The 22451-nt window shown below is 42.9% G+C and overlaps 1 protein-coding gene across 9 annotated transcripts in view; it reads right to left on the bottom strand.

The window, feature by feature from the left end:
* Nucleotides 1–22451, bottom strand: part of plekha6 (pleckstrin homology domain containing A6) — a 38986-nt gene that overhangs the window by 11701 nt on the left and 4834 nt on the right. For 4 of the 9 annotated variants that reach the window (XM_020703365.2, XM_020703366.2, XM_020703368.2 and 1 more), the window contains exons 3-13: nt 21595–21703; nt 20853–20897; nt 19348–19452; nt 14043–14115; nt 12857–12957; nt 3559–3743; nt 1932–2435; nt 1125–1584; nt 735–821; nt 553–606; nt 305–376 (exon numbers count right to left, since the gene is read on the bottom strand). In XM_020703365.2, coding sequence (XP_020559024.1) covers nt 305–376; nt 553–606; nt 735–821; nt 1125–1584; nt 1932–2435; nt 3559–3743; nt 12857–12957; nt 14043–14115; nt 19348–19452; nt 20853–20897; nt 21595–21703 — 1795 coding nt within the window. Of the gene's footprint in view, nt 1–304; nt 377–552; nt 607–734; nt 822–1124; nt 1585–1931; nt 2436–3558; nt 3744–3794; nt 3954–4298; nt 4375–12856; nt 12958–13216; nt 13317–14042; nt 14116–19347; nt 19453–20852; nt 20898–21594; nt 21704–22451 lie in introns of those variants that run through there. The other 5 variants (XM_020703367.2, XM_011475229.3, XM_020703371.2 and 2 more) reach the window with 5 other exon arrangements.

Below are 22451 nucleotides of genomic sequence, written 5' to 3'. Positions count from 1 at the left end.
ACCTGACAGGAACAGCAATGAGCCGTTTGACTAAATGCAGGCAGCTAGGAGGCAGAGGAAAGTTAACATCTGAGTCTATCCCGAGCTTGAATATAATATTGCTGTCAATACGGCCTGGGTTCTTATGAATAAAAATGAAGGAACGTCTTTTGTAAAGCTTTTTGCCACAAGATCTGCTGTAGGTCGGCTACTACTTAACCCAAGTCTGTTTGGGGATCTTGTCAGTATGAGTAATGAGGGTGGGCGTCGGGGTGGGGGGCAGAGTGCAGAGTGCAGAAACATAAACATAAATTTGGGTTCTTACACTGGTTTCAATCTCGTTAAGCTTCAGTGTCGGATGAAGTTCTCTGCTGTAGATGTCATGGAACGGAGGAACCTGGAAGAGGAACTTGCTTGTAAAAGCACATTTATTCTCTCACCAACAGTAAAAAGAAAATATATTTTCTCTCTTTCTTTTGAATTATCAGCCATTTAACCTACAGATCTGAAATATCATGAGATATCGCTGGTTGTGAAAATGTACAAAATGACTATGGGTGAACAGCCACCTACCTGCTGGTCCAGGTAGTCCAGGTTGCGCTGGAGCTGGAGGTCCAGCATGTCCTCCTATGTAGAGCAGAGACAGAAGAGAAGTGATGACCACACAGGTTAACAGCATCTCATTTTGATCTGCCTTTAAGAGGTGATGAGGGAAACTACAGCACGCTTCCATGGAGGACAACAGCAGTACATACCGTTTTCATGTGGAGGGAAGGGGACATAGGGTAGTTGTGGTGGTATACCCCTTGACTGAAGGATCTCCTTTCACCAGGGTAGACATACTGATGAGAGAAGGGAAGGAAGGAGGAAAGAAAGGAAAAGATTGTAAAAAAAGAAAGGGGAAATGGTAATGGAAGAGAGAAGAGGGAGTAAGAAAGGAAGGTGTGTGGTGGAAAGAAAGGAAAGGAAGAAGAATGAATTAAAGAGACAAAGGATGGGATAGACGCTGTGAGAGCTCAGTGAGGTGAAAATGGTTCGATTTGGTCATGAATGTATTGCTTATCTTCCAGTCTTCCTCTAAAAAAAAGGCTACTTGTCCAAATTGTCTAAGCCTTAAGGCATTTTGGCATTGATCCATGACTCACCTTGGGGGAGCTGATGGACCTTCTCAGGCTGTAAGAAAATGGGTCGGCGTAGATCACATCCTCCCTCTTGCCTGGAAAACGCTCAAAATGCACAGACGGTGATCGGGCCGGAGAGGCAAAGTTAGGCGGCACCGGTGAGTAAGGACCACCCGATGACAAGGACGGGGATCTTGGCACGGACCGGGAACGTGGCTGAATGGACAGACGCCTCATGGACTTTTCCATTCCAGCGAACTGCTGTGGACCCCAGGAGTCTCTGTAGAGTGGCGGACCGTCCCTCAGTGACCGTCGCTCCAGAGTCCAGTGTCGGTCGTAGGCTCCCACAGCAGAGACAGAGCAGATGCTTTCTGGGCGCAGACTGGCTGAGTAGAGGGGGTACTCATCCAAAAACTGGGAACCCATGGAGTGTCTGTAATGTTCCATTGGGATTCCCCTGTTCGTTGAGTAATAATGGGATGGACTGTGGGGGAGGGTAGAAAGACATGGCTCATCATTATCTTGTGTTTCCTTCAGGAATATTTCTATTCATTGGTATTTTCATCCATCCATCCATCTATCTATCATACATCCAGTGGCAACATTTGTTCTCCACGCAAATTTTTAATCCACTTTTTGCTAAAAAGCACTTGATCCAGAGTTTGGGTAAGCATTACATACTAAGACCTTTAGAACTAAGAATTAGCATGTTAGTTTCTCTGATTGACTGTGTACCACTTTAACATTGGTTTTGGCAGACTTAGTCCAAAATACACAAACGCAGAACTGCTTCACCAACGTAAAAAAAACTTGGATTAGTTGGACTTGTACCTGCTGACGTCGTCCTGTGAGGTCCCACTTCGACGCTGGTTTACCCACTGCTGCAGCTGCGCCATGGAGCTCTTCCTCTGTGCCTCCCGCTCTGGTATTGCCCGAGTCAAAAAACCCCTCCGAAGTACCACATTCTCCTGCTGATTTTTGGGGTCATGGGGTGGACCACCCTCTGGGTGTCGCTGCTGTCCACTGTGTGCTCTTGAGGGGGTAGGATTGTTTCTGCTGCTCTGATTATTTGTACTGACTGGAGCAGGATTTGTCCTTTGTTGGGGGTTGTGATTCGAAACCGCTCTTTGAGAAGGTGCTGCTCCGTCATCTCCACCTGCTTCTGTTACTGGTCTTTCTCCTTGGTCACACCTCGGCTCCTCCTGGTTAGTTGGCGTTGACTCTGGACTGCTGACCCCATTCATCTTAGAAGGGGGGACCTGTTCACTGTCAGCTGAGTTCTGTATTTGTGGCTCCAAAACCTGCTTTGGCTCTTCTGTGGGTTCTGGCTTTGTTCTGTGGGCATGAAAGGAACCAGGATTTTAAAAAAAAAAGGTTGGGGTGCTGTTTTAATTCAACTTCATGAGACAGAAATGATCACTGAAGAGTCTCAGAATTTAAATCACTTGAGTTATGTAGATGTGTGTCTGCCATTTGTGCCTTTAGCACTGAGTTCTAAAAGAACAAGTAGAAAAGCAAATTAACTTTCTGCAGCCATGAGATCACTGTTTATTTCCTTTCTACTTTTAGGCATCAGTGTTATAGTCACAAATGGCAGACACATACCCTTCCGTTCATTTTCAGAACCCACTGAATCCCTTTCAGGGCCACAGGGTTGCTGGAGCTGACCCAGTTAATGCTGGCGGGGTACACCTTGAACAGGTCACCAGGTCTCGCAGGGCCAAACAGTCACATGTACCCCTAGGGGTAATTTTCAGTCACTGGCACAAATGTTTTTAAATGTTACTTTTAGATCAAGCTGATAGTTAATGATAATACAAGTGACTCTGAATGTGGAGGGTTGATTTTAGGATGAACTGGGTGTTTTCCTCACTTTTGTCACCTTTCCTTTGTCAGTACTCTCTCCCATCCATCAAAGTAGGTGTCATTTTTCCTGACATGTTTCAATATTATTTGTGTTTGTTCTACACCCTTTTGCAAAGTCTGGATCTGCTATTGATTCTTCCAGTAGGAGCAGTGCATCTAAAACTTTTTCTGTCTCGCCCTTTTTCTAGAAGAAAAAAGGTTTATGAAGAATGCTGATGCAAAAAAAAAAAGTTAAAAAATGTGAAGATTGAGTTCAAAAAGAAAAGTTTGGTGTTTCCTCATGCAGTTTAAAAAGGTTTGTTTTCAAAAGAATTTTGTTCTTCTTTTGGCACACTAACACAAGTTATTGCGTTGATTACCTAAAAAAATGCCGTTTCTATCCGATAATAAACTCTGACTAAGCATAATGACGATGGTGTTTTTCCTGAGGCTGCTCCTTGAGCAATTTGGGGAATGTGTTGTGGAGTCAAATCAAAACTAGAGGCCTACTTTCACTTTTGATCATTCAGGTGGTGCTGCATAGCACCACTAGATGGCAGCATGAGATAAATACCCAAGTGAACAGTGAGGATTCTGTTTAGATAAAGCAAACCTCTGAGTGGGGGGGTCGCTGACGTCTGCAGCTTCACTCATGGCTCGGATCCAAGCCTCCTGATCCTCATGGCTGTCCGCGCTGAAAAAGTATGTCCTGGTGCCAGCGTGCTTTGCCTGCATGCAAGACACAGCAGCTGCATTCAGCTCCCCATCGTCACCCTCCTCCTCTTTCTCTGACCAGACCTGCCAGAAATCAAACAATCAAAGAACAAGAACGTTCATCTTCATCCTCACCAGCAGCAGAAATAAGCTTAGGCCTTGGTTGGTTCATGCAGAACAAGGAAAACATCGAGGAATGACAGGATGGGGCTTTTTAGCAGCGTCACACCGCCTGCTTTCTTTCTCATCTGACGCAGTTGGGAGGGGGCATCCAGAGTGTTAAGTAAGGCCTTTAGCAGCATCGATGAACATCACCATGGAGACAAACATAAAGGTTCATGATTCTGTTCAGTCATGAGGACAGACCCCCCCCCCCCCCCCCCCACCCTGCTTCCACTATTTGCCACTCCCCACCCCACTGCAGATGCAGACTTATGAGGTTTATAGACTCAAAGGTCTGCTGCACTCAGCTCTGCAGGCATCATGCAGGAGAACTTTGCATCAATCTTGAGCCCCCCTCCCTCTTCTCCCATGTGTGTGATGAGCAGGATGGGGGGGGGGGGGGGTTACATCAGAGCATGCAGCTAACATGCAGCACACACACACAGCATCACAAACATGAGCACAAACAGTACGTACGGTGACGAAGAGGCCACGCCTCACAGATGGGGAAGCCACAGGACAGGGAGGGGAGACAGGTTAAAGGTCAAAGCTTAAATTCTTCATGAGGGTTATATTTAGGAACACCCCCCCCCCCCCCCCCACATGACATCGTAGACCTGTCAGGTCCAAGAAGACTTTAGCTGTCCTCAGAGGTTACACACACCCCCATCCTTCTCATCTCCCCCCCATCAAGGAGCAGATGTCCTTCCACAAAGTAGCACAAACAGTGTGAGGAGATGAGAGGATGTTTGTGTGCAGGAGGAAGAGAAGGAGGCAGAGAGGAAGAGGAGGAGGAGTCAAACAGAGGAAAAAGAGGTGAGTGAAAAACAGACATCACTTCCTTCCACGGTGGAACACTGGGAAGCTCCGCCTCTGCCGGACACAAGACCCTGCAATTGGCTGACAGGCTGGATTGAAAAAGGCAGCAGTTACCTAGCAACTGAGGTGTGGCTTGTCTCCATCCTTGCTCAGATTGCTCACACATATAGGGGGGAGGGGGAAGGGCTCAACATATTTATCACTTCTTTCAGTGAAAAGAATTTAACAACATCAACAATCTGAAACAAATCTGAGGATTTCTTTAAAAAAAAGATTGTATTAAACATTTCCTTCTTTCAATATGTTTAGACATTTTCTTCTGCTTAAATTTCAAAATTTCCAAATTTTTTTGTTTTGTTTTAAATCAGACTACCTAGATTTATGTATCTTTTTTCATTTTAGTTAGGTTTAGAGTTAGCTGGGGTAAAGGGGAACGGATTTTGTCAATCTGCAGTCACATTGTTGTTTTCCTTTGCATTTGGACACATGATGCAAAACAAAAATATTAATCTGTTATGATGACAGACTCATGAACACTTCTCTAATCTTAACCACATCCAGATCATCCTGTAGTATTGTTTTTTGGGAAGTTAAACTGGTTTACGGAGCATTTAAAGAGCACTGACGTTATTGTGTTTTTGCGCAGTCTTCAAGTAAAGCTTTAGCTCTTTTGTTGTTCACACAACAGGGTCTTCTACAGTTACATATCATGTTTTTGATCTTAGCAAGCGGCTATTCAACATTCATGATTTACCTGCTTGGTCTGTAAGAGAAACTGCAGCTTCAAAACAAGTATTCTGTTTCTACACAGATGTAAGTTTTAAGATGAGTTTTAGATTTATGTGTCGGAAGCTGGTTTGCAGTAGGGCTTTAGGTTAAAGTTCCACTCTGATCATCTTTTCATCTATTGTGCAAGCAACCCCAGTGGTCTTAAAACTAGGATTATGCAGCTTTCAGCCAGAATTTAAAAAAAAAAGTTATTTTCTAGGACATAGTTCCTGCAGAGCGGCAACATGTTGGTATGTTTAACAAAAACAAACCAGTGTCTGATAGAAAAAATAATTTAAGTACTCATTATAATTTATAGACACAATGAACTTTATTAAATTATTTTCATAGGAGTTGGTCTATAAAGGCTGTTACAATAAGGGAACATATCTGCTCTGGTAAAAGGAGTGGATACAGCTCTTTTTCCTTTCATAATGCAGTTGTGAGAGTAAAACTGAATGTCTTCAACTCTCAGGTATTTTCAGTTTATTTAAACGTTGAATATTTCTTTGCTTAGGAAGGAGGAGCTGTGAACTGATGAGACATAAAGAGGAAAAACAGGAACCCACACAAACGCTGATTAAGAAAGAAAAATGAAGACTCTTGACACTTGCTGTCACAGAGGGAGGGGCTGTGGCCTGGTGCGCGGTAACAAAATCCAAACACACCATGACTCACACAAAAACTGCAGTCAGCTGGATGGGTTCCTGTAGTTTCAGGTGTGTGGATCTGAAGCATGCACGGACACGCTGCAGATGCAAGGAATGAAAACATCCAGGCGGAAAAACCCTGCGAAGCTGGTGAGCAGAATCTAGAGTGACCCTTCAATAGAGCCACGCCTCCTCTGAGGAGCCACGCCTCCTTTTTTACAACAATGAGCCGTTGACCGAGTTTCTTCATAGTAGTCAAACAACAGAGCCAGAAGGACTTTCAGTCTGAATAAGATCCAGATTTAATTTCACTACCCATTGTTTTATGTGCAGGCTAACATTTCCCAGGGTTTCCTGCCACACACTGATGGGGCTATCAGTATGTTCCACATTTAGACTTGGTGCTAACTACCACAACCCTTTCCAGATATTTCTGCGTATCGATCTAAGAGGCTTTAACATAATACCTGACAACTACATGAACATATGCCACCCACCATATAGCCAAGTCTGACCGGAAAACAACAGAATGTGCTGAAAGCCAGCTTAGAACCACAGAATCTGTGGAGACTACAGAACCCAAACACTTTCAACTCTTGGGGTTTGATTTTCCAGAGGTTTGCCTTCGTAAAAATGTGTTGACATTGGATCACCAAAAACATATTGAGCTTGATTATTAACCGGTGAGCCTTTAAAACAGTAAAATAATACAATCAGTTAAGCTTGTTTGCCATTTCTGGCAGTGGGGCGCAACGGAGTGAGTACCCTATCAGTGATGTCACAAAAACAGTGTATCACTCGTTATTTCATATTTCCAGATCATCTTTAAAGTCCCACTGCATTCATTTTTTGATCTATTTTAAAAGCATTCCTGGTTGTCTTTTAATTTGATTATACTGTTTTAGCCAAAATTTAAAAAACGCACTTTTCTCTGACATAGTTTCTGCAGTAGTAAAGGAGTTCATCAGGAATTTGCCTGTGTAGGCTGGACCGTTGGCGCAGAGTAAGCCTGCTCTCATTTCCCACTCTCTGTCTAGCTTACAGTCCCTCACACCCCCAAGCTAACATTAGTGGTCCAACTAAAATGGTGAGCAATATCAGAGCTACAAGAACATGTTAAAAACACCTAAAACACAATTTTCATTGGAGTGGTTCTTTAAGGATTGCAGTCCGTTTCACCTGTTTCTGTAGCGCCGCTGCGCTCCGGTTATCCTTGCTGTTTATGAGCTGCTCCTGTTGCTCAATATTGGGTATGGCATCTCTTCTTCCAGCCCACCCACTTGCCTTATATGTCAGATTTATTGTAACGGCATTTTCCTCTTAAAGTCATATGATTTTTCTCCTGCTTTGTCATTTTTTGTAACTATACCTGAATATTAGTCTTATTTGGGGTTTGGAGCTCCAAAAATTTACTCAACTTTTCCACTTTTTTTCTCATGTTGGATTTCCTTTTGCTTTTGTGAACTTCCCCACTGTGAACTTCCTTGTTTTGTTTGTTTTTTCAAGGGTTTTGACAAATGTGGAATATTTAAATTAATATTACAGTTTCCACCAGGTGTCAATTATTTCCTGGTTCATCACTCAAAAATTCCAAATAACACCACAATCTGTTTCTGTTTTACTCATCTGTGAGTGCGCCTAATTTCTCAATTGTTAGTTAATGATTTTCAAGGAGAAATTCCTTCTAGAAGATTAAAGACAGTCCGGATTAGTAGGAAGAGAACCGGTCGATGAGTACTTTAGACTGTTTGAAATTGCTGCTGTTTTTAACAAATCCGTCCAGTTTTGGAACGTTTGGTTCTGACTTGAGTTTGTGTACATGCACTCATGATGTGTGTGCATCCTCCTGAGTGAATGACCTGGACTTTGGCCCCCAGTTTGCACAGAGAGGACTGTTTGTTCTTTGAAAGGACTCGCTGATACTGACTGATCCACACAGTCCCAGTGAGCCGTCGCTGTGCGTCCTCCTCAGAGATCCATCGTTTTTAACTGACTTCCACTTTGTCAGGCAAGCCATAAGACAGAATCAAACCAATCTCAGCTGTGTTACATGACCAGAGGAGTGCCTTTGGTGCGTCTTCTGTCTATTTAGATTTGGCAGTGAGGACATGCCCATGAACTGTAGCTGGTTCAGTGACATTGTCATGACCCAGCTCTGAGATAGAGCTCCATTCATCAGTCATTAGTTGACTGCTGCTGATGTGTGTTTACTCTGCAGCTCAAGGCCTCCCTCTAAAAACTGGGCAACAGTTCAACTAAAAAAACAGAAGCTAGCAAGCAAAAGCTCAAAATAACACTTTTCTCAGCGTTGGGTAGCAACAGGACCAAAATCAGACTAAAAGGCCAACATTCTGAATTCATTGGGGATCAATAATTTCCCCAGGAATGACGAAAGCTGTGGGACACATCAATGAAAATTGCTGAATGATCAAAGCAGTCATGGAGTCTTTTCACTTAGGCGTAGGTCATGTTGAAATCAGTAATAATGGCAGCTGGAACATCAGGGGCCTGTTTCAGAAAGGAGGTTAAGTGTAAACTCTGAGTGCGTTAACCCTGAAATCAGGGAAACCCTGGGTTTTCCGTTTCAGAATGGGAGGTTTGTTAAACCAGAGAAAGCAGAGTAAGTCAAAGCCGTTTCTGAAAGAGAGGTAACTTATACTCGGAGTCAGTGTCCATGGTTACTTACGCTGTGAACCCAACCTGGTCGGGAGCAGGTTTTATTCTCTAAACTCAAGGTTTCTGCCGGTCCCCTCCCCTTTTTAAAGACGAAGTGGCATTTTTCGCTTTAACCTTCTTTGCCCAAATTTCCGTCACACAGAGACAAGTGACAAGAATGGCTTGTCCTTTTTTGGAGGACCCAATAGCACGAGAGAGGGGGGGAGGAACGCCTGCAGGTGGAGATGGGTGTGTGAGCACGGAGCGGAGGTGTGGGGGGTCGATATAGTGTGTGTTCGGAGGACGGAGCATTTTAATAAATAGCATTCTGAACTGTGAAAAAGTATTTCCTTTATGTAGAAAAGGTCACCCATTGGCCCTTTTTTTGGTCAACTTTTCTGAGAAAACAGGACTTCGACTCTTTATAATGTAAAAAATCGTACACTCTGCCAGTCAACCACACTAACGGCTACGTATGTAAAGATCTGATGGCTTCAGCTGCTCAATAAACCCGTTCTGAACTGCCTGGTTGGAATGAGGTTTCATTGTCAGAGTGAAAGTTTCATTTTGACGTGCGCTTGTTTTATGTGGCACAGATCAGCATCACTGCTCCCACTGAGAGCAATGTTCTTCACATTATGGGTGAGTTAAAAATACACAGTAATCATGTGTCAATATGTCTCCTCTTGTGTGCGGCCCGGACCTTTGCTCATTTTTCTGTATTTGGCCCTCACCAAAAAAACTTTGGACACCCCTGGCATAAAGGGTCTAGCCCAAGGACCCACACTAGATAAAGCTTATTGCACCACCTGGAAACTGAACCCTGATTTCCGTGTGCCAGTCCTGCACTTAACTGGCTACAGTGATCTCTGCTTATTTTAGCACAGACTCAGCTGTAGGAAGCCAGCTTTCATGCTGACATTAACCTCGCCCAGAGTAGGAAAGCATCCAGGACTGATAATGCTATTGATTTAGTTTGCTGTTAGAAAAGTACTACTTCTGCACCTTAATTCCACTGGCAAGGTATTTCATTATATTCCCTCAGTTAAAACGTAAAACAAAGAAGCAAGTTAAGCATTTACCCTTTAAAAAAGAAAAAGTCAAAAAAATATGTTCAAAGAACGTAGAAATGGGCAAAATGTAATTTTTTGCATTTTTTCTGCTTTTGTGTGTTAAAACATTTCTTTTTTTTATTATAAGAGATCATCTAAAGACATATACATGTGCTTTTGGAGATGCTATCATTTATTTGACTCATTTTTAAAACAAAACGAAAACTTTTTTTTAACTTTATTTAAAAGCCAATGCCAATTGGTCCAAAAAACAGTAACTTTGTTTTTATTAATTATAGAATCTCTCCTGTTCAGACCATTGTATTGATTGATTTAAACAGATTCTACCAGATACTTCCCATAGGCTTTGTGCAATAGCCCTCTGCTTAGCAGCAGCAATCACAGTGACCATAACAAACCATAACAATTACAAAATAACAAACAAAATGAAAACAACACGCAAATGTATTCAGTAACCAAAACAGGAAAAAAATAGAGATAACAAGGAAAACAAAACAAAAAAAAAATTAAGAGATTAGACCAACATCATTTAGCCCAAAAAAACAAACAAAATATTTCTTTCACTTTAACTCAACTACTTGGAGTCAACTCAACTGCTCATCAGCCTTAACTCAACTACACTTTCACTTTAACTCAGCTACACTCTATATTAGCTAAAACTACTATTAGACATGAAATATGATTAATATTCTCCTTCAGAGTTTGGGCCACTTTTGATCCAAGTAATTTCACGTCTCTTATAAAAGTCAGAGTTTGATCCTGTTATTGTTCTAAGGTATCTGCTGTCCACCTGTCGGTAGAGAGCCTATTAGAGAGCAACACACCTGGGTTTCTAAAAGTTACCATGAAAGCTCTCCTAACCTCTCAGACACCATACCATTCCTTTCCAAGTGTTAGCTTAAATGCGTGTGCTGTCGCACATACATTTGATTGTTTTGCAGTGCAGGTCAGTCATTTTAACACAGATGTGATCAATTCACGTGGCTGCACGGTGGAACAGTGGTTAACGCTCTTGCCTCACAGCAAGACTGTTCAAGTCCCGGCTGGGGGACCTGAAACAGAACATCAATGGGGGACCTTTCTGTGTCGAGTTTGCATGTTCTCCCTGTGCATGCGTGGGTTTTCTTGGGGGACTCCCTTTTCCTCCCACCGTCCAAGAACATGCTTGATAGGTTAATTGGTTACTCTAAATTGTTTAATAGCTGCATATTTTGTCACAGAGTGAAATTGTAAAATGAAGCTTTTTAAATTGTGTGCGTTTAATGTTAAAATTGTCCTCGTTGGTCACCCATAAGCCCTTTTTTTTGGTCTACTTTTCTGAGAAAACAGTCAACTGTTTATAATGTACAAAATCGTACACTCTGCCAGTCAACCACACTAACGGCTAAGTATGTAAAGATCTGATGGCTTCAGCTGCTCAATAAACCCGTTCTGAACTGCCTGGTTGGAATGAGGTTGTCTAAGTGAAAGTTTCATTTTGACGTGCGCTTGTTTTATGTGGCACAGATCAGCATCACTGCTCCCACTGAAAGCAATGTTCTTCACATTATAGGTGAGTTAGAAATACACAGTAATCATGTGTCAATATGTCTCCTCTTGTGTGCAGCCCGGACCTTTGCTCATTTTTCTGTATTTGGCCCTCACCAAAAAAACTTTGGACACCCCTGCTCTATGGGCTTTTCTACCTTCATTAAGGCCCTAAGTACTTTACAGTGACAATTCACACTCACCCATAAAGATTCACACAGTGATGGTAGCAAAGCTGCCGTGCAATGTGCCAACCACACCACCAGAAGCAATGAGGGGTTCATTGTCTTGCCCATATACTCTATGTCAGAACTGAACCGATTGAGAGTGACGTCACCTAAATCTAATGACTTACTTCTGGTTCCAACGAAATAAAGACAATTCTTTCTCTATATTTTTACATTATGGATGATGCAGTGTTGGAACCAGACAACATTAGAAAGCAGTGATTGGTCTGAGTCAACATGTCTATAGCAAGTCCACACAAATTTTAAACATTTTTAAAAAAAAAAAACTTTGAAAACCAAAAACAACTTTGCGATTCTGGAAATATTAAAAAACTTCCTCAGCATTTTTCATTATTAAAGATTTCGTTTTTTCAGCTCTCAGCTGTTTCAGCAGCAGAACCAACCTATATTCATTTTCCCATCCAGAACAGCCAGTCCTCCTGCTGCTGCCCCTACCCATTGCTGCCTTATAATATTATGTCAGTCCAGAAACCAGGACTTTATAGATACTGACCATTTGCCAGTGAAAATAATAGGGAAGCAAAGGGTTGATATTCTGACACTTGGTTTTCAACCTTCAAATAATCTAAATCAAAGGAAATATTTACTCAATATTAGGACAGGCCTCTTCTAGAGGGTATATAAGTATACACTCTACAAGTTTTGCCCATAGGTGTGAATGTGAGTGTGCATGGGTGTGTGATTGTGGCCCCACGACAGACTGGCAACCTGTCCAGGATGTCCCACAAGTCGCTGGGATAGACTCCGGTAGCCACGTGGCTACAAAAGGGAACAAACCGTTTAGAAGATGAATGAATGATGAATGAGTGTGATCAATTCAAAATGGGCGGGACTGCTGTACTTGCACGCATGTTCTATATATAGTAGCTGTGTTTTGCTGCCCTCCGCTGATTGTTTTGCATGTTTCACTTTAACAATGTTGGTTACATGAGTGAGGTAGAGCCAGACGAGTTCAGTTGTATTATTTGTTCTCAGCTGGTTTAGCTTCTGCTTGAACTGCTAACAATGACAATCCTGTCATCGCAGAATCAAATCTGTTCAGCTCAGAGTTGTTTGAACCCTGTGCTGACACATGGAACCAGTCAGGACCATTGTGACACATTTTCTGAACAGAGTTTTTGAGTTATCCAGACAGCTGCTGGATGGATGGTGTTGAATATAACATAGCAGCTCTACAGCACCATGCTCGAGTAAAGGAAACTTTAAAATCTGTTAATCCTTATGGTCCAGTACACACTCCAGTTGTCGACAATCACCTCTCCCCCTACCTATTTCTCAACAAGCAGTTTACTGACCTTAAAAGCAAACTTGCGGGTGATGTTGTCCGAAGACTCCACTCGTCTGATCCGAAAACTTAACAGAGGCAAACTGCCCAACACCGTGTCCTCTTTGTCATCTGTAAGGGGGAAACGTGAAATAAAACTCTGAGGCAGAGGAATCGGGAACATGCTCAGCCCTGAACTTGAACAGAAGAAAGTTGAGAAACTATTGTTTGTGAGGGTGTCAGATTATACCAACACACACACGTTACACACATTTCACACACACACCTCAAACTGCAGAAGACTGGCGTCATATAAGAGAAGCTTGGAATATATTGATTGAAGCCAAACGTGAAAAAAAAAGCCCTGACAGACCAGCGGGAACGAACCTACCTGAACAGATCTGAACACTGGCTGCGTGTTACAGACAGACCTGCCGAGACAGAGTCTGCCCCCCTCCCTCAGTGTGTAAAAGATAATGATCAAGCCATGTGACTCAGAGCTCAGGAAGTTTGGTTCCACTCCCACTGTACCTGCTGCCAGACTGCACCAATCGGACGCCAGCACACGCACAAAAAAGCGTGCATACATCAAACACAGGCAAAACACACACTCACACACATGCAGGTAAACAAGTTTCCCCAGCTTTACTAATTGCTTGAACTCTGACCACCTCGACCATTAGTCTAAAGGAGTTATTTGTCCACTCCCGCCCAAAGAGCTTTAGGTTTTAAGGATAGTAGGTTTGGGCAAAGTGAGACAGAAACCTGGCATGCATTACGCAGCCTTAACACAGCCTCAACAAACTCTAGAGGGCAACACAAGTTTTTTTGTTTTTTCTTTTGCTCTGCACTTTAAAAGTTTTTTTAATTAATTATATTCAGTTGAATTTTCAATTGTTTTCAATTATATATTTTTGTTTTAGCTCCTATTTTTGTAGCGTGATATTCTTTTTTAGCACGACATTATAGTCAATAAAAAAGTTTTAAAAAATTGCTTAAATTCAGAAAAGCGTCAAGTGTTTCTGAGCATTTAGAAATAACTGAATGCCATGGTTTGAGGCCTAAACCAGGTTTGTGTAAAGAATCTCTGGGTGTCATGTTAAAAAGGCAGAATAATGTAACTAGATCCAGAACTTATCCACCCTCTGGCTGACACCACACAACCACTGAGCTCTTTGGAGCTATGCAGTGAAACCTGAAGACAGTGATACACATACCTTTATAGTAGAAGAGACATCTGTCAGTGAGAACAAACCAGCGTTTGTTCCACCCTTTCACTCCACTGCTGGCCTGCAGGAACACACAAAAAAATATCCATGAGTCAACATCTGACCAGACAACACTAACAATAATTGACAACAGAGATATGATGTCATCAGTAAAACAAAGTCCATCAAGGAAATTATACCACTTTACTAATATTCCAGTAGCTGATGTAGATCTTTACACACACTGTGGATCCACCTTCAGCAACCTGTCATTTTTATTATTTAGTAGGTTGCAGATCATAGTTCAACAGCTAGATCATCCTTCATCAGCTTTGGATCCTCTATTATCTGTGTATCCCCCTTCATTAGATAGTAAATGTATAATGGTGCATACTCAATGGGCTTTCATTAAGGCCCAAAGTACTTTACAGTGACAATTCACATCCACCCATAAAGATTCAGATGGTAGCAAAGCTGCCGTGCAATGTGCCAACCACACCACCAGAAGCAATGAGGGGTTTATTGTCTTGTCCATATACTGTACATCAGAACTGAACCGAGTGAGAGTGACGTCACCTAAAGCTAATGACTTAGTTTTGGTTCCAATGAAATAAAGACAATTCTTTCTCTATATTTTTACATTATGGATGATGCAGTGTTGGAACCAGACAACATTGGTAAGCAGTGATTGGTCTGAGTCAACATGTCTATTAAATTTTAAACGTTTATAAAAAATAAAAAAAACTTTGAAAACAAAAACAACTTTGCGATTCTGGAAACATTAAAAAACTTCATCAGCATTTTTCATTAATACAGATTTAGTTTTTTCTTCCTCAGCTGTTTTAGCAGCAGCACCAACACATATTCATTTTCCCATCCAGAACAACCAGTCCTCCTGCTGCTGCCTGATTATATTATGTCAGTCCAGAAACCAGGACTTTATAGAAACTGACCATTTTCCAGTGAAAATAATAGGGAAGCAAAGGGTTCTTCTTTCTCTTTCGGCTTTTCCCATCAGGGGTCGCCACAGCGAATCATCTTTTTCCACCTCACTCTATCATGGACATCTTCTACCCTAACATTAGCCAACTTCATGTCCTCTGTTAAGACATCCATGTATCTCCTCTTTGGCCGTCCTCTTGCCCTCCTGCCAGGCAGCTCCATCTCCAACATCCTTCTACCAATATATCCACTATCCCTCCTCTGAACATGTCCAAACCATCTCAGTCTGGCTTCTCTGACTTTGTCGCTGACACAGGCAACATGAGCCGTCCCTCTGATGTACTCGTTCCTTATCCTGTCTAACCTGGTCACTCCTAAGGAGAACCTCAACATCTTCATCTCCGCTACCTCCATCTCAGCCTCTTGTCTCTGTCTCACTGCTACCGTCTCTAACCCATAGAGCAGAGCTGGTCTCACCACTGTCTTGTACACCTTTCCTTTGAGTCTTGCTGGCACTCTTCTGTCACACAACACTCCTGACACTTTCCTCCAACCGCTCCAACCTGCCTGCACTCGCCTCTTCACCTCTTTTCCACAATCCCCATCACACTGAACTGTTGACCCCAAGTACTTAAACTCCTGCACCTTCTTCACCTCAGCCCCCTGTAACCTAACGCTTCTACCTTGATCCCTCTCGTTCAGACACATGTATTCTGTCTTACTACGACTGACCTTCATACCTCTTCTTTCCAGAGCAAACCTCCACCTCTCTAGCTGTTCCTCCACCTGCTCTCTACTCTCACTGCAAATTACAATGTCATCCGCAAACATCATTGTCCAGGGAGATTCCTGTCTTACCTCGTCTGTCAGCCTGTCCATCAGCATAGCAAACAAAAAAGGACTCAAAGCTGATCCTTGGTGTAGTCCCACCTCCACCTTGAACTCCTCTGTCTGACCTACAGCACATCTCACCACCGTCATACTTCTCTCATACATGTCCTGAACTACTCTGACATACTTCTCTGCCACTCCAGACGACCTCATACAGTACCACAGCTCCTCCCTCGGCACCCTGTCATACGCCTTCTCTAAATCTACGAACACACAATGCAGCTCCTTCTGACCTTCTCTGTACTTTTCCATCAACATTCTCAAAGCAAAAATGGCATCAGTGGTGCTCTTACGGGGCATGAAACCATACTGCTGCTCACAAATCTCCACCTTCTTCCTAAGCCTGGCTTCCACTACTCTTTCCCACAGCTTCATTGTGTGGCTCATCAACTTTATTCCTCTATAGTTGCTGCAGTTCTGCGTGTCACCCTTGTTCTTAAAGATCGGGACCAGAACGCTTCTCCTCCATTCCTCAGGCATCTTCTCACTCTCTAAAATCCTATTGAACAACCTTGTTAGAAATTCCACTGCTGTCTCTCCTAAGCACTTCCATACCTCCACAGGTACGTCATCAGGACCAACGGCCTTTCCGCTCTTCATCCTTTTCAGAGCCTTCCTAACCTCATCCTTTCCAATCTCTGCTACTTCCTGCTCCACAACAACCACATCTTCCTCCCTTCTTTCCCTGTCATTTTCCTCGTTCATCAGCTCCTCAAAATACTCCTTCCATCTTTTCTGTACACTCTCTTGGGTTGTTGGCACCTTTCCATCTCTGTCCTTAATCACCCTTATCTGTTGCACGTCCTTCCCATCTCTGTCTCTCTGTCTGGCTAGCCTGTACAAGTCCTTCTCTCCTTCCTTTGTGTCTAACCTGTCATATAGCTCATCGTAAGCTTTCTGTTTGGCCTTTGCCACCTCTCTCTTCACTTTACGCTGCGCTTCCTTGTACTCCTGTCTACCTTCCTCAGTCCTTTCTACATCCCACTTCCTTTTAGCCAACCTCTTCCTCTGGACGCATTCCTGTACTTCCTCATTCCACCACCAAGTCTCTTTACCGTCTTTCCTCTTTCCAGATGACACACCTAGCACCTTCCTACCTGTTTCCCTGATAATCTCTGCTGTAGTTTCCCAGTCCTCTGGAAGCTCATCCTGACCACCCAGGACCTGCCTCAACTTCTGCCTAAATTCCTCACAAGTTTCTTCATTCTGGAGCTTCCACCACTTGGTCTTCTTTTCTGTTTTCCCTATCTTCTTCTTCCTGACCTCCAGAGTCATCTTACACACCACCATGCGGTGCTGTCTGGCTACACTCTCTCCTACCACCACTTTGCAGTCATTAACCTCTCTCAAATGACCTCGTCTACATAGGATGTAGTCCACCTGAGTACTCCTACCTCCACTTCTGTATGTCACTCTATGTTCCTCTCTCTTCTGGAAGTAAGTGTTGACTACAGCCATTTCCATCCTCTTCGCAAAGTCCACCACCATCTGTCCCTCCAGATTCCTTTCCTTCACACCAAACCTGCCCATCACCTCCTCATCACCTCTGTTGCCCTCACCAACATGCCCATTAAAGTCTGCTCCAATAACAACTCTCTCTCCTCTGGGAAAACTCTCTATGACCTCATCTAACTCACTCCAGAATCTCTCCTTCACTTCTAACTCACAGCCAACCTGTGGCGCATACCCACTGACTACATTCACCATCACCCCTTCAATTTCTAACTTTAGGCTCATCATCCTGTCTGAGACTCTTTTCACCTCTAGAACACTGTTTACAAACTCCCCCTTCAGAATCACTCCTACCCCGTTTCTCTTCCTATCAACACCATGATAGAACAGTTTGTATCCTCCTCCAATACTACGTGCCTTGCTGCCCTTCCACCTTGTCTCCTGCACACACAGTACATCTACCTTCCTTCTCTCCATCATGTCTGCCAGCTCTCTGCCTTTCCCTGTCATTGTGCCAACGTTAAGAGTCCCTATTCTCAAACCTATGTTCCTGCCTTTTCCCTTCTCTCTCTGGCCACGGACCCTTCTGCCTCCCCTCTTTCTTCCACCAACAGTAGTCAAATTTCCACCGACACCCTGTAGGTTAACAGCATCGGTGGCGGTCGTTGTTAACCCGGGCCTCGACCGATCCGGTATGTCTAAAGTGTTGTGGATGATTCGCATGGTTATTTTGGCAATTTTTTACGCCGGATGCCCTTCCTGACGCAACCCTCTCTATTTATCCGGGCTTGGGACCGGCACAGAAGTTACTGGCTTGCAACCCCTGTGGCTAGATTAGGGAAGCAAAGGGTTGGTATTCTGAAACTAGGTTTTCAACCTTCAAACCATGTTTATAGTAAATAATCTAAATTAAAGGAAATATTTACTCAATATTGGGACAGGCCTCTTCTAGAGGGTATTTAAGTATACACTCTACAAGTTAGTATCCGCTCCACTTTCTTTTTAGAAGCCCAAAGTGCTTTACAGCAGTCCTAATCACTCATGCACACTCGCACATTCTCACTGTCCCAACTGGTGCAAAATATACGATGAAATAAATAACCACCAGGAGCAATGTGGAATTCAGTTTCTTGTCCAAGGATACCTCAACACACCGGCAGGCAGGGCCGGAACCGAACCTGCGATCCTCCAATCAGAGATCAACCGCTCTACCTCAGCACCAAGGTCACTGAAATGCGGGCTTTATTCTTAAAACAGAATCAGCAGATGAAATTAAAAGGGGAACATCCGGCTCCACAGCACTTTTTTGTTCATTTTTGACAAAAGCTATGTTTCACTTGTCATGACTTGCTGCTGCTGTGCTGCTGCTGTGCTGAATCCTTCAATCATTCTGCTCACCTGGCCAATGATCTTGATCAGCACTTGCCAGGTACTAAAGTCAGAGGAGGCCTCAATCAGGGAGGCATGCAGAGAGAGCAGATCAGGAGGCTGAGGGGCAGTTGGGTTTGAGTTGGTGCTGTGTTGTGCTGGTTTGTTTTCCCTTTTTCCCCTCTTGGTCCTCAGCAGGTCTTATACTGCAGGGTTTTGTTATTTTAGTTTGGGGTTGGACCTTGGTGGTCTTTATTTGCGGGCGTTGTTGTTTTCTTTTGAACACTTAGACCTTGTTGGTCAGCCTTAGCAGGGAACTGCTGACTCCAATGGTCAATGTGGTTGGGTCAGTTGTCTCCCTGACTTTTTTTTGTGTTTGGCCACGGTTCCATTCCCTCCGTTTGGTCTTTTTGTTTGTGCCAGCACAGTACTTACTTGTTTTTGCTTAATAGGAAACAAGTTCTTTCTTTTTACCTCAACTTCCTTCCTTCCTTCCTTATTTATTTATTTATTTATTTATTTATTTATTAGATGTTATGGTGCCCTTTTTGTGTTTTCCTCTAGACTTGAGACAGGTTTGCCTGTTGGGGCCATAACACACTTAAGGAAAAACCTTGATTTCTGAAAGTCTGTAGTTAAATTTGTGGAGATGTTTTTGTACCTGCTTGAACAGCCAGCCCTGTTTGGTGACCACTGCGGCGGGATTCCTGCGCAGAGAGTTGGAGCGTTTTCCAAAAGTAGCTGTCTTTTTGGGAGTACGAGACATCTGCAAAACAGGTGGTGGGGGTTATGAAATGAAGCCTCCAGTAACTTTCACCAAACATAAAGTTTACTGCCTATACAAGCTTACACCTGCTTTTACCACTTTTCATGCTGCTGTGTCTGTGAGAGTGTGAACACTTGTGGTGTCTGTTCTGACTGTGCACTTGTGCCAAAGTCTGCATCCATCAATGTTTGTGTGTTTCTGTGTGTACATGGGTGCCCAACTGTGGCTGTTTTGTACCAGAGTGTATTTCTGTGAGTCGATGTTTGTGATCGTGTCTGGTTTTGTGGTCGGTGTGTGCCCCCCGGGGTGTGCATCTGCAAGTTTTTTTGCATGGCTCTGCTTCCAAATGACACTTGAACCCCTTCCTCCATTTTCGACTGTGTGAGGACCATTGAGCTGTATTAACTAATAGTACAAGTATATGCTCCCAAACTGCTCTCTGACACTGTATGTGTTGTTGGTCAACTTGTTAAAAACCATAAACCTGTGATAACTAATTAAGCATTAAGATTTGACGGCTAAATGATGATCGACAACAAGCTAGACTGTTTCCAGGTTTTACTTTAAGTGACCTTAAAAAAGGCTGTGTACACATTCAGTTATTGACAACTATAATTCATGTATTTTTGTGCATGTACTGGCAGATGTTGTAAAACAAAACAGACATAACCCTTTTACAACATATCACAAAATGCAGATGCTTGAATGTTAACTAATACAAAAAAAAAAAGCCACATCATTTTAAGGCAGTTAATGGTCAACCCTGCTAACAAAACACTGCTGGAGGTCCTTTGCCCAAGATTTTAAGTGGGGGAGGTTTTATTTTTCAGTGACCTGTCCAAAGTTTTCAAAATCTTGGCCTTCTGTGTTGTTTCTTCATAGATATGTCATGTTTAAATAGCTTTAATTTGTCATTTCATCTTTAAGTGTTTAACTATAAAAAGTGTCAATTTTTATGAGTTTCCTTGAAAGCACTTTGATCAGCAGTAGTTGTTCAAACACTTGAACAACTACTGAAAAACTACTGAAAAAGTTTGACATCCATTCATCCTCTATTGCTTAACTTCAGCCAGGTTGCAAGTAAAAATTTAACAAAATTCCAAAACTTCCTTCTCTACAAAAACCAGAAGGACCAGATACTCCAGTTCCCATCAGGCTTCTTGTGGAGCCTAGAAATGTCTATAAGAATTGTGAACAGAACTGGTCAGAAAGAACATCCCTGCCAGAGTACCACATGAACCAAGAGCATGGCAGGGTCAATTTACTGCAGGACATGAACCAAACTCCTGTTGTAGCCGTACAGAGACTTGCCTTAGACTATGAACAAGAGTCTGGAACAACTGTCTGTGATGCTGCACTCAGAAGCCCTCTTTGGACCTGAACCCTAAAAATGAACTAACCTTCATAGATGGAGGTTCCACATCGGATGTGCTGGGTAAACAGATCTGTGAAGCCAAAAGCAAAAGGGCTAAAAACTGGTTTCCTACTGCGCAAGAACTGTACAGAAGCCATGTAAGGATGGATTCTGTGAGACGGAACAAGGGTTGCTGGGTTTTGTGTTTTTGAGGGGGTCTGAACCTCCCACATTCTTGGATTTCAACTCTGGTTGTCACAGTGTGTGCGCGCACGTGCACAAAGCCAAGCTGTCCTGGGACACTTTGTGTTGATCTGATTTAAAGAAGCGGGCTGAGAGCATTGGGGGGTATTTTTTGTCTGAGAATCCAATTTGTTCAGAACAGAACTCTGGTTACAGCTCTGGGCGTGATCTTAAACCAGAACTCTGTTGCTGAATTTTGCAACAAAACTCTCTCGTCTTTGTGAATAACTTTTTTTCATCATCTTTCCAACCTGACCCCCCCCCGCAAAGATAAATAAATCCTTGAATGGTTCAAGAACCTGATGTTAGATCCAGAAAATACCTGCAGCAACAAACACCTAAGACCCATCACACCTGCTTTAGATGTTCCCTCACTTTCAGATCGCTGCCATCAAAATGTTACCTAATGGTGATGATTGTCAAATGTGCATGCATGCACCTCTGCAACTGTGTGTGTGTTCCTCCTAAGGTTCTTTTTTTTTTGTCTGTGTATATATATCTATCCATTTGGGTATGTGCGTGCGTAAGTGGGCTCTTGCACCTACCCAAGACTGGGAACCTGCAGAGTCCTCTGATACCATACTGGCACTTTTAGAGTGACTGATCCTGGCGGCAGCAGTGATGACTTTTCCGTTCATGTCCAAGCGGACGTCCCTACAGAAATCAGGCTTGTATGAGCCAACCCAAGCAGAACTTTGTCACAAATAGAAGAACAGGGGTGGGATTATATAAGTTTGCTTCCTTCCACTCCCTTTGAAGCAATATTTATTAATATGTCTAATTATCCAAAGTTTGATTAGTTATTGCACGAATGTATAACTGATGATTGTATTGTTTTTGTGTATTATTCCTATTTGATTGCTTGAAATAAACCATTTCAAATCAAATCAAATCAAAAAAATAAAATACTGAATTAGCAGAGGAGGTCCATTTGGTCCGTCTTTCATCATTTGTCTGTCTCACTACTTATCGATGAATTCCTACAGTGTTCAAGAAGCTGCCATGTTTCCTCCAACACCTAAAAACAAAGTTCGGATTTCAACATTTACTGTAAGGTAGACTAAAGCAGTCTAGGAACCAGAAAAGTTGAAACTTTGAAACAGTTTATCCTTAAAGTAAGATAATCTGACAAATAGAATGACTGAATAGAAGTCCATGAGATTTTGGCTTCTTGGAGCTAATGAGTGCTTCCTATTTAAAACGCAAGGGGGGAAGGGGTCACTCAGTCCAGTTCTAATATGCAGTCAATGATCAGAACCAGACTGTTTGGAAGCTGTAGACTAAGCTGTTGTGAGCCAGGCCATCTCAGAACCTGTTTTTTGGGCTCGTTATAGAAAATCTGGGTTGCATGGATGCTGAAACCAAAGTTAAAGTTGTAGTTCCAACTTAGACAAACTCAGCA

Source organism: Oryzias latipes, chromosome 5, assembly GCF_002234675.1.
Source record: "Oryzias latipes chromosome 5, ASM223467v1".
Taxonomy (NCBI): Eukaryota; Metazoa; Chordata; class Actinopteri; order Beloniformes; family Adrianichthyidae; genus Oryzias; species Oryzias latipes.
The sequence above is the reverse complement of the archived record's forward strand: the minus strand, read 5'-3'. Positions and strand labels throughout refer to the sequence as shown.